Source organism: Moschus berezovskii, chromosome 15 (genome assembly GCF_049115385.1).
Source record: "Moschus berezovskii isolate FMDL1 chromosome 15, NW_MosBer_1.0, whole genome shotgun sequence".
NCBI lineage: Eukaryota > Metazoa > Chordata > Mammalia > Artiodactyla > Moschidae > Moschus > Moschus berezovskii.
Window position 1 is genome coordinate 76114500 of NC_142474.1, and position 17797 is coordinate 76132296.

General features: G+C 41.1%; 1 protein-coding gene across 3 annotated transcripts in view; it reads left to right on the forward strand.

Annotated features, from left to right (window-relative positions):
• Positions 1–17797, forward strand: part of PLCB1 (phospholipase C beta 1) — an 861253-nt gene that overhangs the window by 772351 nt on the left and 71105 nt on the right. For 2 of the 3 annotated variants that reach the window (XM_055426800.2, XM_088844294.1), the window contains exon 32: positions 5063–5189. The exons of the other annotated variant lie outside the window; for it this stretch is intronic. In XM_055426800.2, coding sequence (XP_055282775.1) covers positions 5063–5158 — 96 coding nt within the window. In that variant the 3' untranslated portion in view covers positions 5159–5189. The remainder of the gene's footprint in view (positions 1–5062; positions 5190–17797) is intronic. 3 annotated transcript variants of the gene reach the window in all.

A 17797-nucleotide genomic window follows, 5' to 3' on the forward strand; every position in this document is an offset into this window, starting at 1 on the left:
TCCTCTGGAGAAATGTGCATTCTCTCTGCCAGCATTCACTGGGCCCTCTCATAAAAGCCAGACCAAAGAGTGCAAACTGGCTGCTTACCAGTTTTACTTTTTGTCAAGTACTGGTTGATCCATCCATTGGTTTGGTTTTTTTTTTATTTTTCTGGTTGGAAGAAATTTCCTTTTCATTTTTATCAATGTGAAGAATTGCCTTTTAAAAATATATATATTATGCGTTATTTTCTTTGAAGTAAAGCTTAGTCGTGCTTTACTTCCTTTGGGCAATATTCAAACATTAAAAGAGTATTTTAAACTTTATTTGTCTCCTCTTGATTTATTTTTGAAATTTAATTATATAGATTTCTACACCCACAAGACATTATTATTTTGTGTTTTATAGGCAGCCTTCATTTAGGTTTATCTTTATATTCACAAACTTCTTAGCTGGATACTTGTGTCTCAGATCATCCATTTGGGATCATTATCTGCTATATCCTTTAGGAGTTCCTTTCATAGAGTCTACTCATGGTAAACTCCTTGGGTTTTTTTATTTGTTTTCATTTCTGTGTGTAAATGTCTTTATTTTACCTTCATTCTGGAGTTTTCACTGGGTATAAAATTTTAGGTTGGCAGTTAATTTCTTTTAGCACATTGAAAATAAGGTTCCTCCAGTTGCTCCTGTTACTGAGAAGTTAACTATAAATCTTAGTGTAATTCTTTTGGTGATAACCTGTATTTTTCCTCCTTTGCATGCATTTAGATATTTTTTATGTTTTATGTAATTTTATTCATGCTTTATGCACATTCCTTTAATGTATCTATATAAGCATTTGAGGTGACTGGATGGATGGCTTTCACTAGTCCTGTAAAGGCTCAGCTATCATGTCAGTAAAATGATTTCTGATACGTATTTTAAAAAATTCCTTCCATCACATTATTTACATATAAGATAAAATGGACCTTCTTATTCCATCTCCTTTTTTTAACTCTTTCTAGTATTTTCCATCCTTTGTCTCTCTGTGCTGTGGACAATTTTATCTCTGGTCCTTTTTCTAATTCCCTAATTCTTTGTTTATACTGCTATTTCACTCATCCACTCCATTAATTATAGCTTTTGTATTTTATTTAATTCTAGAAATTCTATTTGGTTTATTTTCAAATCTATGATTTGTGTGTCTGGCTTATTGTAGGAAAGGTTTCCTGTGAGATTCCTCATTCCTGCAAGCCACAGGCTTTCTTTGAATTTTGTCCTTATCCTAGAAGGCTGTCAAAAGATGAATTCAAAATTTCCAACATTAGCAAAAGCCCCTTAGGAAAAAAGCCACTTCCCTGCTAATCGCCTGTGTAGGTTTTGACACATCTTGGAGGTTAGGCCTGATCATTCATCAAATTTTTGTGATCCTTAGTTTCTTTAAAGAATATAGTTTTAATCTCAAATTCAGCTTTTCTAGTTGTTTTTCAATGAGAATAATGGTCCAAATAACCTAACCATTGCCGGAAATAGGAATTTTCCACATGGTGTTTCTAAAATGCATCAGGTTTAGTGTCAGTTTGGACATCATGTAAGCATCTGTATCAGTTGGGGTTCCACCAGAGAAGCAGAGCCAGTAGGAGGCTATGTGTATGTGTTACAGGGGATTGGCTCATGTAATTGTGGGGGCTGGCTGTGCAGTCTCCACAAGGCCCTCTCTCAATCTAATGTTGGATCCTGGCTGGCAGGAAGTCTGGAAGAGAAGACCACAGCGGGACTTGGCCACCAGGATAACCTGCAGAAGCTGAAATTCTGTCACAGGATTGAATACACACATGCACACACACACCTAGCTGGCCTAGGAGTCAGAACAACTAGAGCAAGACCCAAGCAAGAGGGAAAGTGGTTACAGGCCCAGTTGCTGCTTCACTCCAGGACAAATCAACAGATCAGCAACATGGCATGTGTGTTGTTAAGTGGCTGTTGCCTTTCTAATCAGCCCTCCAACCCACTCTAACTGGGAACATACAGAAAGGAAACCCTGGCATATGTCCAGCCTAGCCAGGTTGAAGCCAGGATGAAACCATCTCACTATTACTTTTAAATCAGCACTGTTCTTATTCAATGTTTATTTCTTTAAAGATTGGATTATATGATTACAGGGATCCAACATGGAAACACATTTCTAGAACTGAAAGGAAGCTGCTCCTCAGACCTGCAGGGCATTCCCCAGGTTCCTGCGTGCATCTCTGTTATCTGTTGGCCCCTATAAGACAACTGAGTTTGAGATTTAAACAGATTTGGAACTGAGATTCTCCTGGGAACCATTGATTATTCTCCTTTTCCTCAACCCTATTAACTTTCTTTTGCCTTCCTTTGTCCTTATTTTCCTTTCCTAAGGATGAGAAAGTGTGTGGGAGTGTGGTGATGGGTGTAATGGACGGAGGAAAGTGGATCCAAAGACAACACTCAATATCTGCTAGAACAGATAACATTTATATTGGTGGGGTTGAGTCTTCCCAACAAGCACTGAGTTTAGCATCAGGAACAGGATGAGATGGACTTCAACCCCACAGACTTTCATCTACCCACCTGCCATAAACCATAAGTCCAAAACCATGGATGGCCCACAAAACCTTTTGGATTTACTTTTATTTCTACACTGTTTACCTATCACTGTGCGTGATTTATATGAATTTTGCCAACAGTCATTAGATGTTTTGTTCCTAATTTAGCTCGTTTGTTTTTAAAGCCCTGCTCTGATATAACTAGCATAGGAAAAATAATCAAACTATTAAATGTAAATTTTAATTGATCTCAGGACACCAATATCTGATTTTTCTATGACCTTCAACATTTTTAGGAGGAGAATGGCCAAACTCAATCCAAGAGAAATATTTACTTGTAGAAGTTCCAAAAGGAAATGTGTTAGTGCTTTGAAATATTTGATGAAGTAGTATGTGGAAACTAGAGAAAAGGCTAATGCAAAAGGGCATATGCTGAAGAAAGTTTCCATTCAGATAGGAAAGCAGAACAAGAGTCACTCTCTCTATTTTCCATATATTAAGGCCAAATTAATGTAACAAATCTACCTACCACTTCAGTTCAGTTCAGTCTCTCAGTCGTGTCCGACTCTTTGCGACCCCATGAATCACAGCACGCCAGGCCTCCCTGTCCATCACCAACTCCCAGAGTTCACTCAAACTCATGTCCATCGAGTCGGTGATGCCATCCAGCCATCTCGTTCTCTGTCGTCCCCGTCTCCTCCCACCCCCAATTCTTCCTAGCATCAGACTCTTTTCCAGTGAGTCAACTCGACGCATGAGTTGGCCAAAGTCTAACCTACCACTTAGAGTCCTGCTTATACATTTCCTATCAACAATTGACACAAGCTCCTGCATTTATTATAATCATTTGCTGAGAATAATCTTTGTTTTTGTAATTGAAACCAAGATGAATAATATTTTATATTTCAAAGAGTTTTATCAATAGAATTGGTTTTAACTTTTTCTGACTTTATAATAGAATAGTTAAACAGTTTATCATGTTTCTGATAGTTTGGATGGATTTTCCACTATGTACTCTTTATGGCCATTTCTCATACACATATACAACTTGTTGCACTTAGGGGAAAGCTTAGTGTGCCTAATCATTTGGGCATCAAAACAGATTTTGACTTAGCTAATTATGCTAATATATGGCAAAATCATATCTAAGATAGTAATCACAGCATGTAATATATTTGGTGACAAAAAATAAATATGTTGTCTTCTAGCTTTGGTTGAAAAGGATTTCACTAGGTTTGGGGAAATACATAATAAGCTGTTTCGAGTCTTAAATTTTTATGGAGTCTCTGTTTTTGATGGAATGAAAATAACATTAGGACTTGAAAAGTATTATAAAAGCAGTTAGGACATGTTTATAATCATTAAGCTGCCAACTGCAGATCAGTCATCCAGTGCAGTCACTGCCATCTCTCACCAGGATCTCTTAATAACCTCCTAAGGGGTCTCCCCGCTTCCGTGTGTGCCCAATCACAGTCAGTTCCCAGCACAGCAGCCAGAGTCACCCTCTGGGAACATAAACCATACCACCCCTCAAGATCCTCGCACGGCTCCCTTCATCTCTCAGAATCAGTCAACAAGGTGTGACGTGATCTGACCCCACTTAGCTGCAGCCCTGCGTCTCCTCACTGACCTCCTCTCTGCTCAGGCCATCCTGGGCTCCTTGCTGGGCCCCAACAAGCCAGGCCAATTCCACCGTGGACTACTGCACAGGTTCTTTCTGCCAAGAATGTTCATTTCTCACGTGTCTGCTTGGGCAACTGTCTCCTGTCTTTCAAGTCTTGGCTCAAATCTGTCTTTTCAAAGAGGCCTTCTGTGACCACTTTAAGTTTACACTCCCTGTCCACTCTCCCATCCCTGGCATCGCCTCTCTCCTTTACTCTGCTGCTCGTTCTGGGTTTTATAGCATCTATTACCTCTCTTTAGGTCACTGACTTCTTTCTTAAGTGTGTTACTCAGTATGGGTTTCTGTCCATTAGGAAGTCAGCTCCATGATGGCAGGGCTTTGACTCACTGATGCTCTTGAGTTCTAGGCATCTAGGAACAATGCCTGGCTCACAGCTGGTGCTCAATACATAATTTTTTAATTCAACTTATGCTGACGGATACCAAAACTAATTTCATATGTTAAAAAATAGTTCTGTCTTTTCCAGAGGAAAGTGTACTCCCTAAAATATAGCTGTTAAGCTAAGACTCATTGGACTGTATTGTTCAACTACTGTCTGTGACTCAGTGCAGTCTTTTCTCAGGTTTCTCGACAGTAGTGGACTTTCATGGAGAATTTCTCAAAAGCAGTAGTTGTGATCATATTGAATATCTAATTCCTACAAAGGGAGGGAAGAACCAAAGAAAATTCCATTGCCAATTCCATTGCATCTGTGACAGAAGTGTTGAAGCAGATAAAGGCACTGGAGGTTTTAAATCTCCATTCTAGAAGGCACTCCAACAGAGCTCCCAGACGGAGAATTTGAAACAGCAGATGACTCAGAAATCAGTTTCAGTGTCACAAAAATGACAGCCTCGCTTTTTTTCCACACAGGGGGACGGTTCCTCCTCATTCTTGTCGGAAACTTGCCATGAGGATCCCTCTGTTTCCCCCAACTTTACTCCCCCCAACCCTCAAGCTCTCAAGTGATGACCAGTGAGACCGGTGTCCTTCCGGCCAGGTAGGACACGATGGGAGGGGGCGCTTTTAAGAGAAGGATGGCATGTGGCCGTCGGGGTTACAGGCACTGTGCGTGGCCCTGCACCTCTGCTCTGCACTCCCCACACTCTCGCCATTTTCCTGCTGTGGCCGGGTGGGTGATGTGTCTCTCATCTTCACCTGTCTTCCTTGGGTGTTTACTGCTTCCTCACTGTTCTCGCCTCTGTTGGAAATTCCCTTCTTCCTTACTGCTGTCTTCTGTCATATTTTTGTTTTTCTCCTTGCAATACCGGCTTCCCCTTTGTCCTTGATCTTTCCTACACTCACACTATTATTTCCACCTTTGAAGCATGTTTTGAATTCCTCCTTCTCAAAGCACTGGTTTCCAGTCTTATGACCTTAAAATCCAATGGGGTTAAATTAACTCTCAGGAAATCTTCTTGCCTCACTCCACTCAATTCATCACACTTCTCCTTTTAAAACTCCGGTAAAAGTAATTGTATCCCTGCGTGGTACTTTGAGTTAAGGGGATATCTCAGGATTTACTGATTCTTTAGAATCAAGAACTCGTGTAAATATCTCACCAATAGGGAGCTTGGGCCAGGGACTTCTAGCTGGAACAAATTGAAGCTTGAAAATTAAAGAGGACTTTAACTTGCTAAAGGAAATACATAATGATATCTATTTGCTAATAAGAAAATGAACTATGCCATTGCAACGGGTGTGCATTTCAGGGATAAAAGAGGCTTTGTTATGATTACAGAGAAAGCAAGTTTCTATTCTGATGCGTTGAAAATAGATTTGTAGTGAGATTTATAATGGATTTGTCTTCAAGTACTTGTTGATCTGTGAAGCAGTGCAGTTTAGAAACATGTTGAGGAATTAGTGAGAAACAGCTATTTTACTGAGAAAGAGGTATAAGTTTTCTGTCATCCTCTACATCAATTGCCACATACAGTGATGCTGTAGCTCAGAGCATCATTAATTACCTGGAGGTCCTAAAAGAATGCAGATTCTGATTCAGGAGGTCTGGATGGGATCTGAGATCTGTATTTCTGACTCACTCCCATAGGTATCCTGGATGCTACATCTCCAGGGACCACATTTGAATAGCAGGGGTCTAATGCTTCTGGCTGAAGCACCTGGAAGGAAAAGCTTTAAGCTGCCTTCATGATGTTTTATTGTGTTTTAATTTTTTGGCCGAATCAAGAGTCTGACCTTTTGATATCTTTTTATTTTGTACTATTGACTGTGACTGTGTAAATATCAATAACCTCAGATATGCAGATGACACCACCTTTATGGCAGAAAGAGAAGAAGAACTAAAGAGCTTCTTGATGCAAGTGAAAGAGGAGAGTGAAAAAGTTGGCTTAAAGCTCAACTTTCAGAAAACAAAGATCATGGCATCCGGTCCCATCACTTCATGGCAAATAGGTGGAGAAACAATGGCAGACTTTATTTTTGGGGGCTCCAAAATCTGCAGATGATGACTGCAGCCATGAAATTAAAAGACGTTTGCTCCTTGGAAGAAAAGCTGTGATGAACCTAGACAGCCTATTAAAAATCAGAGACATTACTTTGCCAACAAAGGTCCGTCAAGTCAAAGCTATGGTTTTTCCAGTAGTCATGTGTGGGTGTGAGAGTTGGAATATAAAGAAAGCTGAGTGCTGAAGAATTGATGCTTTTGAACTGTGGTGTTGGAGAAGATTGTTGAGAGCCCCTTGGACTGTAAGGAGATCCAACCAGTTCATCTTAAAGGAAATCAGTCCTGAATATTCATTTGAAGGACTGATGTTGAAGCTGAAACTCCAATACTTTGGTCACCTGATGCAAAGAGCTGACTCATTTGAAAAGATCCTGATGCTGGGAAAGATAGAAGGCAGGAGGAGAAGGGGATGACAGGGGATGAGATGATTGGATGGCATCACCGACTCTATGGACATGAGTTTGAGTAAACTCTGGGAGTTGGTGATGGACAGGGAAGCCTGGCCTGCTGCAGTCCATGGAGTTGCAAAGAGTCAGACATGACCGAGCAACTGAACCAATTGACTGTGACGCTAGAGAGGCAGAGAATGTTATTTGAGAGTCAAACCACAGCGTGGCTTGAATTCTGTCCATGTCCTCCCAGTAGTGATGATCTTGTCCCTGTAGTGACCTTGTGATAAAGCTCACATTGGAAGATGGGGTGTAGAAGGGGTGAATAGATTTCCCCAGGAAGGTGTCAGGGAGACCTTGAAGATGTCTTCCTCCTTGGGTTATCGATGTTTAGGCTGCCTTTAAAGTCATTTATTGTAAGCATTGGATTGCTTTTTTGTTGCACTTCCTGGTCCTGGTATTTTTGAGTTACTGTGAAACGTTTAATACCCCAGGTAGAGTATTGAATTCTCTCAGAATGACAGTGAATCACAGACACATGACTTGGGTTTGTCTTTCAAAACGAATGCAATAGAGACTTAAAGGTTACATTTTTGTCACTGTGTTCCGTCAGACTTGTAATCGCTGGTTCACAATTTGATTTCCCTTCAGAATGTAAGTGAGCTTCCTGCTTAGCAACAATAATTATTTTCAAAAGAGAGAGAGATTCCCACAATACCTGGACATTAAAAAATTATCTAATCGCATAGTTAGTCTGATCCCTTTCAGTTCAGTTCAGTTCAGTCGCTCAGTCGTGTCCGACTCTCTGCGACCCCATGAATCACAGCACGCCAGGCCTCCCTGTCCATCACCAACCCCCGGAGTACACTCAAATTCATGTCCACAGAGTCGGTGATGCCATCCAGCCATCTCATTCTCCATCGTCCCCTTCTCCTCCCGCCCCCAACCTTTCCCAGCATCACAGTCTTTTCCAGTGAGTCAACTCGTCGCATGAGGTGGCCAAAGTATTGCAGTTTCAGCTTTAGCATCAGTCCCTCCAATGAACATCCAGGGTTGATCTCCTTTAGAATGGACTGGTTGGATCTCCTTGCAGTATAAGGGACTCTCAAGAGTCTTCTCCAGCACCACAGTTCAAAAGCATCGATTCTTCGGCGATCAGCCTTCTTCACAGTCCAACTTTCACATCCATACATGACCACGGGAAAAACCATTGCCTTGACTAGACGGACCTTGGTTGGCAAAGTAATGTCTCTGCTTTTTAATATACTATCAAGGTTGGTCATAACTTTCCTTCCAAGGAGCAAGCGTCTTTTAATTTCATGGCTGCAATCAGCATCTGCAGTGATTTTGGAGCCCAAAAAAATTCCCACATATAAAAAGGCAACATAAAAATAAGCCAACTTCACACTTTCCATGGAAAAATAGATCTCATTGCTAAAATTTTTTAAAAAATACACTTTTTCTGATTGAAAAAGAGCAAAATTTTCTTCTTTTATAGCAGTATATGGAAAGTATATTTTGTACTGATAGCTTACAGTGAAGGATATCAGATTCATGGTCTCCGAAGAAGATTTAACTTCAGGATCAGGGACCAGGCTTTACCTCTCAGAGTTTTTGTGTGGCAGAAGTATTATTACAGTGAAAGAGAACAGAGGAAGCTTCCGACACAGATGTCAGAGGGGGATGGAGAGTGCCCTGTCACTAGTCTTAGCAAGGGAGTTCTATACGTTTTCTATTAGTTATTAACAATAAATCAAAAGAATGTCTCAAGTTTGCAAGGTCTTACTAGACCTACTCCTACAATTTACATTTTAAGATGACAAGATTAGTCAGAAGGTTCTTAAGAAGGAGAAACATGTCCTCAAGCAGAATACATTGTTATATAATCATTGGTACAGAGTTTAAGGAAAAACATACCCTTGAGCAAGATAAGTTGTTTTGTTGTGTAATCTTTCAGTTCAGTTCAGTTCAGTCCCTGAGCTGAGGGGGCTTGCTTCCCTTGAGAATACCTTTCTTCTCATCTCTTCACACTCTCTTCTCTTAAATCCTTCTCTTTGCCCAGCTCTAGAAGAGCATCCTTGTTAACTTACCTACTTCTCGCAGTTGGAAAGTCATAGCCTGGATTATGAGAAAGGAGTTAGGGTCCACACACAGCTCTGCTCTGTGGTCTATTTGTATTTGTTTATTTTTATGGCTTTCAGTTTTTCATTCAAATAATATTTCTACTCAGTCCTAGTATTTACCCTGAGATTACTAGGAAATGCACAGCAACATCTTGGAAGAGCAGTATCTCCTTTCAGATTGTTTGGGTTGGCTGGAAAGTTCCCAAATGAACTTTTTGATCAGTCCAATGTTTATGTCTGAGTTAAAGCACAGAAAGGGGTTTCTCCAGAGCATGTGACAGGGGGCCCCTGTTTTCCTTTTGCTCTGGAGTTAGAGTAAGGAGAACTGCTTTGGGCTAAATTATGAAAGATTTAAGCAAGAAAGAAAAGTTTCTGAGAGGTAGAATATCTAAATACCCAAAGAGATTGCCAAGGGTTATTCCGTGTCTTTTTGAAGATCTTTAAATGTGGCAGCAAAGAGATTGTCTGAAAGTTGTGTACCAACTGCGTGACTTCTTATGGTCTCCTTTAGTCCATGAAGAATACAGTTAATTAAACTCAGAAGTTTGCCACTAAAATAATAGGTATGAGATCCAGAGAATTCAAGGTGTTGGAGGACTCATTAAATAGGTTTGCATAAATATTGTGCTGAAAGATTTAATGAGTCCATAGGGTCAGTTATAGAACAATGGAGCATAGATGACCTAGAAAAAAGAAATTAGAATTGATATTGGGCTTCTGAGTTAACAGCTATAGATTGCTATATGAATACCTGAGAGAGAAATTCTATAATTATATCTTAATGCTGCATATGGGTGTTCTCATCCCAGGGAAAATGAAATTGCTTAGTGTTCATTTACTTGTCAGTAATAAAAAGAAATGTTTATATGTGGGTTCATTTCTCTGGTCTCTAGGAACCATGAATGCTTAGGGAGCTGCAACTATGTAAATAGGATCAATTTTTTCTTTTAATTCAATTATTTATTGAATGCTACTGCAAAGCAGGCAGTGGGCACGTGCTGGGAAAATAAAATGACGTAATAAGATTGCAGCCTTACCACACACACCCCCACTGGCCCCACCACAGATTGCTTACAGTCTAGGGTAACCCTGTCCCATAGAACTGTCTGCAGTGATGGAAATGTTCCATGTCTCAGAGTTAAGTGCAGTAGCCACAGGTGTTAATTAATGTTTAAAATGTGATTAGTGTAACTGAGAAATTGAATGTTTAATTTTATTTAAATTTAATCATAAACAGCTGCATGCTGCTGGTGGCTAATATATGGACAGCCCAGAAAGGTAACATGCTGAATCTGGATTTCTAATGTACAGTCTACCTTTCTACAAAGGATTTGTGTTGGGACCAAACTCTTATTATCATCATTATAATAGAGCTGTTAATAGCGGAGGAAGGGCTGACTCTTGCTGGGGAAACCTAGGAAAGTTTCCCAGAGCTGGTAATCCCTGACCTACAGAATGAAGTCAGAGTTTATCCAGCAGAGGAGCAGATGGGAAGGAATTCCTCATGACATTATGAAAAAGCCTGTGGTGGAAGGATCATGTAACTACTGTGGATTTGCACATAATTTCATAATTTAATGTTGTGTTAGTTAGCTTAAGCTGCCATTACAAAATATTTCCGACAGGGTTGCCTAAACAAGAGAAAATTATTTTCTCACCGTTCTGCAGTCTGAAGTCCAAGATCAAGGTACCAGTAGGGATGGCTTCTGTGGGGCCTCTTGGCCTCTCGTCTCCTTGTAGGCGGTGGCTTCTTGCTGTGTCCTTACCCAGCCTTTGACCTGCACTTGAGAGAGAGAGAAACTCTGTACATCTTCCTCTTTTTATAACAACACCAGTTCTGTCAGGATAGGGCGCTATCCTTATTACCTCATTTAACCTTCATGGCTTCCCTTGTGGCTCAGACAGTAAAGTGTCTGCCTGTAATGCAGGAGACCCCAGTTTGATTCTTGGGTCGGGAAGACCCCCTAGCACAGGAAATGGCAACCCACTCCAGTATTCTTGCCTGAAAATTCCATGGACCGAGGAGCCTGGTGGGCTACAGTCCATTGGGTCGCAAAGAGTCGGACTCAACTGAGCAACTTTACTTCACTTTCTCAGTGGCTCCATTTCTAAATACAGTCAGTATGTTGGAGGCTTCAGTATATGAATTTTGAGAGGACACAGTTCAGTTCATAAAACACATCATTCAAAAAACAAATATCTTTTTTCTGTTTTTTTTCCCTGAGAGGAGATACATACCTCACACTCAGTTAATATATGTATGCAGAAAACTATCACCTACTGATCTAGCAACCCATGATTTTAATTCCTGTATTTTATTGGTTCTATTAACATATAATAAAGGGTTTTGGAAAATTAACAAGTTAAAAAAAATCTAAAGCAAAGTGTCCACCTCTCATAATTTGAAAGAAATTAAATATTGCTTCAGTTTAGTTCAGTTGCAACCCCATGAACTGCAGCACGCCAGGCCTCCCTGTCCATCATGAACTCCCGGAGTCCACCCAAACCCATGTCCATTGAGTCGGTGATGCCATCCAACCATCTCATCCTCTGTCGTCCCCTTCTCCTCCTGCCCTCAGTCTTTCCCAGCATCAGGATCTTTTCAAATGAGTCAGCCCTTCGCATGAGGTGACCAAAGTATTGGAGTTTCAGCTTCAACATCAGTCCTTCCAATGAACGCCCAGGACTGATCTCCTTTAGGATGGACTGCTTAAGCAATATTGCTTAAACAAATATTAATATTAATTTTCCTTTTTCTCTGAGGACAAACCATCGGTGAGCTACAGTTGATTATACTAGCTCACAGGAACTCATTTAAAATTTTTCCAGGGATTCCGTGAGCTGGTTGTTGAACACAAATACTATTTAAAAGTGAAAAGAAAGTGAAAGTGATGTAGCTCAGTCATGTCTGACTCTTTGTGACCCCATGGACTATAGCCCGCCAGGCTCCTCCGTCTGTGGGGTTCTCCTGGCAAGAGTACTGGAGTGGGTTGCCATTTCCTTCTTCAGGGGATCCTCCCAACCCAGGGATCAAACCCGGGTTTCCCACATTGCAGGCAGACGCTTTACCCTCGGAGTCACCAGGGAAAAAGTAAATGATATAAATTTACAGTTAAACAAATCATACTAAAAACAAAGGGATCTATAAGGGAAAAGATTCTGAAAAAGAATATATATATAAATCACTTTGCTGTACACCTAACATAATATTGTAAACTAGCACAATGTTGCACTTCAATTTATAAAAAATGAGGTAAAAAGGAAAAGGAGAAAAAACAAAAGAAATAAATTTCCCAAAGTCACCATTGCTAATTAGGTAAGACATTTCATTGTCATCTGTGCCTTGGAGGCAAATGACCTCTTTGGTGGCTGTAGCGTCACTACAAAGGATTCCTACCACACACCTCTTCCTAACTTTCAGTTCAGGAGCGTCATGTTGGAAACTTGAAATAGGCTACAAGGGGTATATTTACACCACAGAAATCAACACGTGCTACAAATCAGGCTATTTTTCCCCCAGAAAAATGGCCTATTAATATTTGCCAGCATTCAGTTCAGTTCAGTCGCTCAGTCATGTCCAACTCTTTGTGACCCTATGAATCACAGCACGCCAGGCCTCCCTGTCCATCACCAACTCCTGGAGTTCACTCAAACTCATGTCCATCGAGCTGGTGATGCCATCCAGCCATCTCATTCTCTGTCGTCCCCGTCTCCTCCTGCCCCCAATCCCTCCCAGCATCAGAGTCTTTTCCAGTGAGTCAATTCTTCGCATGAGGTGGCCAAAGTATTGGAGTTTCAGCTTTAGCATCAGTCCTTCCAGTGAACACCCAGGATTGATCTCTTCTAGAATGGACTGGTTGGGTCTCCTTGCAGTCCAAGGGATTCTCAAGAGTCTTCTCCAGCACCACAGTTCAAAAGCATCAATTCTTCAGGGATCAGCTTTCTTCACAGTCCAACTCTCATACCACTGACACAAATCTTAACTGTTTATGGCAGAAGTTTTTGTCAGAATTATGCAGAGTTCCTTTTGCAAACATTCTTACTCATCTTTTGTAAACTAAACTTTCTACTAAAATGTAATATTGATATTGTTTTGCTGTTCAGTTGTTCAGTCATGTCTGACTCTTTGCGACCCCATGGACTGCAGCACACCAGGCCTCCCTGTCCTTCACCATCTCCCAGAGTTTGCTCAAACTCATATCCATTGAGTTGATGATGCCATCCAACCATCTGATCCTCTGTCGTCCCCTTCTCCTCCTGCCTTCAGTCTTTCCCAGCATCAGGGTCTTTTCTGATGAGTCTGCTCTTCTCATTAGGTGGCCAAAGTATTGGAGCTTCAGCTTCAGCATCAGTCCTTCTGATGAATATGCAGGGTTGATTTCCTTTAGGATTGACTGGTTTGGTCTCCTTGCTCTCTAAAGGACTCTGAAGCATCTTCTCCACATCACAGTTTGAAAGCACTCAGCCTTCTTTATGTATATTGATATATTACCTTTAAAACCCTTTTTCTATGTTTCTTCCACCAGAGTCAATGCTGCTTCCTGACCTATGAACTCTCAGGTTCTGCTCATATAAAAAATTTGGAGAGCAACAGAAAAGTCCCCTCAAAACTAAGCCAAGCATTGACAACATTTTTCTAACCCACTTAGCAAGGTCTTCCACTGGAAAACTGCCTCAGCTATAACATAATACTCCCCCCCCCCCACTGCTAATACTACCCCATAGTCAATACTAAGCCAACACTGGCCTCGTTCATTTTAAAGAGGCCATTTTTGTCTCTACTAACAATTTTAAGTAACAATAAATGAAATAAAATAGAAAACTACTGGGGTAAATAACAGTTTTGAGATGAAGTTTTATTTTTTGTAGTACACAGTTCACTCCAATGTTACCCTTTTCTTCCAAGCCAGTAAGAAGTAGCTCAGACTTTGAAAATGAAATATCACTTGGCACAATTCTCATTCAATCTTTTATTAAAACTAAAAATAAGTCACACCTATAGCCTCTAAACTCTGCAGCCCAGGAGGTAAAAGTGGTTTGTCCGAGTCACAGAGGAACAGTACTCACTGCCTACCCACGTCTTTCACTCCAAATTGACATCCCAGTACATCTTGTTTACTGACTACAACCCTGATCATTTACAATTTATTTTATCATCAGCATATTGTATGAGGCTATCATGAGGGTGATGAGAGAAGAAGGCACTCAAGCAGAAAAGATTAAGTGACTTGAAGTTTTCACCCTTTCTCCAGATATAACCTACATGTGCAAACATTTGAGAATTGTGAATCTAAGTTGAACTGAAGAATAGGATGGATAAGATCCTTGGCATAGAGAGGGAAAAGAGAAAATATCCTAGGACTTTGGCTCCAGACAACTCTTCATTTCAAGAAGTTTGGTAGAGGAGAAAAAGCCTGAAAGGGACAGAAAAGGTACATCCTGTGAATTGGGAAGGAAAGCAAGAGAAATAAAAGGCCTCCCTATGAAGGGAGTCACCCATAGTGTTTCCGGAACTGAGTAGATGCTACTTCAGTGACCAGGTGTATCTTGAGTTTAGTGACCAGAAGGTTATTGGTTCCCTGGGTTTGAGTGAGGGATCACAGGGAAGGTGGGAGCGAAGTGAAACAAGAGTGGGATGAGCCGGAGACAAGGAACAGCAGACAGCTTGTCTAACCCCCTTCTCAAAGCCCAGACTTGAAGAAACCCAGAAATCTGGAATAGTAACGAGGGAAGTCAGGAATCAAGGGAAGACACACTTGAGAAGAGATGAGTCAGCACATGTAACCTAGGATCCAGGCTAGTTTATCATGAGATTACTAAATAAATGACTGCCAGGGAAGTGGTTGGCAGGGTTATGTTTTCACTGATGAATCAATATTAATGAGTTTGCAGCATCAATTCAGTTCAATTCTGTTCAGTCTCTCAGTCATGTCTTACTCTTTGCAACCCCATGAACTGCAGCAGGCCAGGCTTCCCTGTCCATCACCAACTTCTGGAGTTTACTCAAACTCATGTCCATCAAGTTGGTGATGCCATCCAATCATCTCATCCTCTGTTGTCTCCTTCTCCTCCCACCTTCAATCTTTCCCAGCATCAGGGTCTTTTCTATTGAGTCAGTTCTTCACATCAGAATTGGATGCAACCTATTTGAGTTTCAGCTTCAGCATCAGTCCTTCCAATGAATATTCAGGACTGATATCCTTTAGGATGAACTGGTTGGATCTTCTTGCAGTCCAAGGGACTCTCAAGAGTCTTCTCCAACACCACAGTTCAAAAGCATCAATTCTTCAGTGCTCAGCTTTCTTTATAGTCCAACACCTACGTCTATACTTGACTACTGGAAAACCAGAGCTTTGACTAGATGGACCTCTGTCAGCAAAGTAATGTCTCTGCTTTTTAATGTGCTGTCTAGATTGGTCATAGCTTTTCTTCCAAGGAGCAAACGTCTTTTAATTTCATGGCTACAGTCAACATCTGCAGTGATTTTGGAGCCCCCCAAAATAAAGTCTGTTACTTTCCATTATTTCCCCATCTATTTGCCATGAAATGATGGGACCTAATGCCAGCAAGGAAGAAGACCGTACATAACAGGGCAGAAATCTTGGCAAAGAGAGATTTCAAGTGAGAAGGGAATTTCTCCAAATTCCTTTAGTCTCTTTTAACTCCAGACCTGAAGGGCTAGAGCCTTACTAACCACCCACCCCAGGACTCAGGATATGACACAGGAAGAGGAGGGCCTGCCTTTTCTAACCCTAGGAATTGTGGGGAAGGAAAGGAAGTGAGGATAGAGCAGGAGGTGAGATGTGTACCTACCTCTCTGATTTCCCCTCTCGGGACCAGCATCCAGAAGATTCTGGGCAAGGCTCCTGGCTCCCATATCAGGTGTGCCTTGGAAGGACTGGGATGTCTCTGAATGCCCCAGTGATGGGAAGTGGCGGTGGTGGGAGTGGCCGGTAGAAGCTTAAGAACAAGACAAAGCAGCTCCCCCAGGTCAGTCGGTCCAGACCATGGACTAAAGAAGCAGCCACCAATCAATCATCCCAAATGGGCAGTAGCCACTAGTCCATGGAAAAACCTAGAGCAGCCCCTTCACAGCAGAGACCTGTGGTGATATAAGGAAAGCCTAGTGGGTCTCAGCCACCACCAACTCTTGCCCCACTTTGAAGACCCATGATCTGCAGAGATTTAGCCACCATCTAGGAGAATTGAAAATAGGAAGAACATCTTGAAAGAATGCACTTTAGCTAAAGCGAGTGATACATGCAAGAAACATAAGATTAACCCTATAGGGAACTGGAATTTTGAAGCAACTCTAAGGAAACTGACATTTCCTTCAATAGAAAGGCTAGCACAGTTCCTCTCACCGTCATTGGAAGAACAGTTCCTACACCTCCAGGGAGAGTGGTTTGGGGAAGTGCCTCCACTGTGACTTAAATGACAGCCACTTCACAGGCAGGGAACTCAGGTAGTGTGCTGGGCAGTGCCAGCTGCTCAGAGGCATTTGAAAAGGAATGGGTCACCTGGGAGTTTTCTAACCTGATTGCAGGTTTCCTGGACACCATGTCCTCTCCTGACCCAGCACTTGCTGTGACACAGAGATGTTTGTAGTGAGGTGAATGACAGACAGTTTCATGAAGGTTAGGTTGCACAGGAACAAAAGGCACCCTTGCCTGGGTGGCACAAGCCTTTCCCTGTTCTCGCCCATCAACTTCTCTACCAAATTGAACCCTGCTCAAATGCTTCAGCAAGATTTTTAGTCAAAACCTTTTAAATGCTTATTTTTAGAAGAAGAAATGCTTACTGTTTTGGGGCTGAAAATTATGCTCAATTCTGCTGAATTTAATTCTGCAGAAATTTATTTTTAATGCCCATTTCATATGTAAGAGCTCAGAATATTTTTCTGTTAAGAGCAGCTCTAAAATTAGATATTCCTAATAGATTAAGATTGGTGCTTGCCAGCCACTTCTCTGCTGTTATTTCAATGGGTTAATCCTGTAGGTGCGTCCATAGGTGAAGGTGTGTCCCAGCAAGGGCACAAAGCCAGCAAAGCTTTCGGTCTGGCCTGCCAGTCTCCTCTCCATGCTGACATAATCCCCAGAAATGTGGCTCAGCTGCAACTTTCAGAAATAATCACTCCTTTTTTTTAAGCTTTGTACCTAAATATACAAAGTGTGTTGGCCAGAGTTTTATCATGATCATTTCCATACTTACAATTCCTGCGTATTTAAATACTATTGGCAAACTAACATGTGTAAAAGCTATTATGTGAGATTTTATAAGAGCCCAAGATGAAGAATAAAGACACTTGGAATGGTCCTCAGTGCTCTTCTGTCATTGCATTACCAGGATTCTGGCTTTCAGGAACATTCTTTCTAAGGATTAGAGCTAATTTAGTTGAAAAACCTAGGAATTGTTTATTGAGAACTGTTTTATCATATAGATTTCTAATCTAGGAATTATAGTACTCACATGTCAAGGAGTAAAATAGAAAATGGGTTTTCTTTTTAACATTTTTTCATCTCTTGAAACTGGAGGGCAGTGGGTTTGAAAGTAGTCCATTTGTCCATCCATCCATGATGCATACTTACACATATATATATATATTTATTTATTTAAATATGTTATATATATT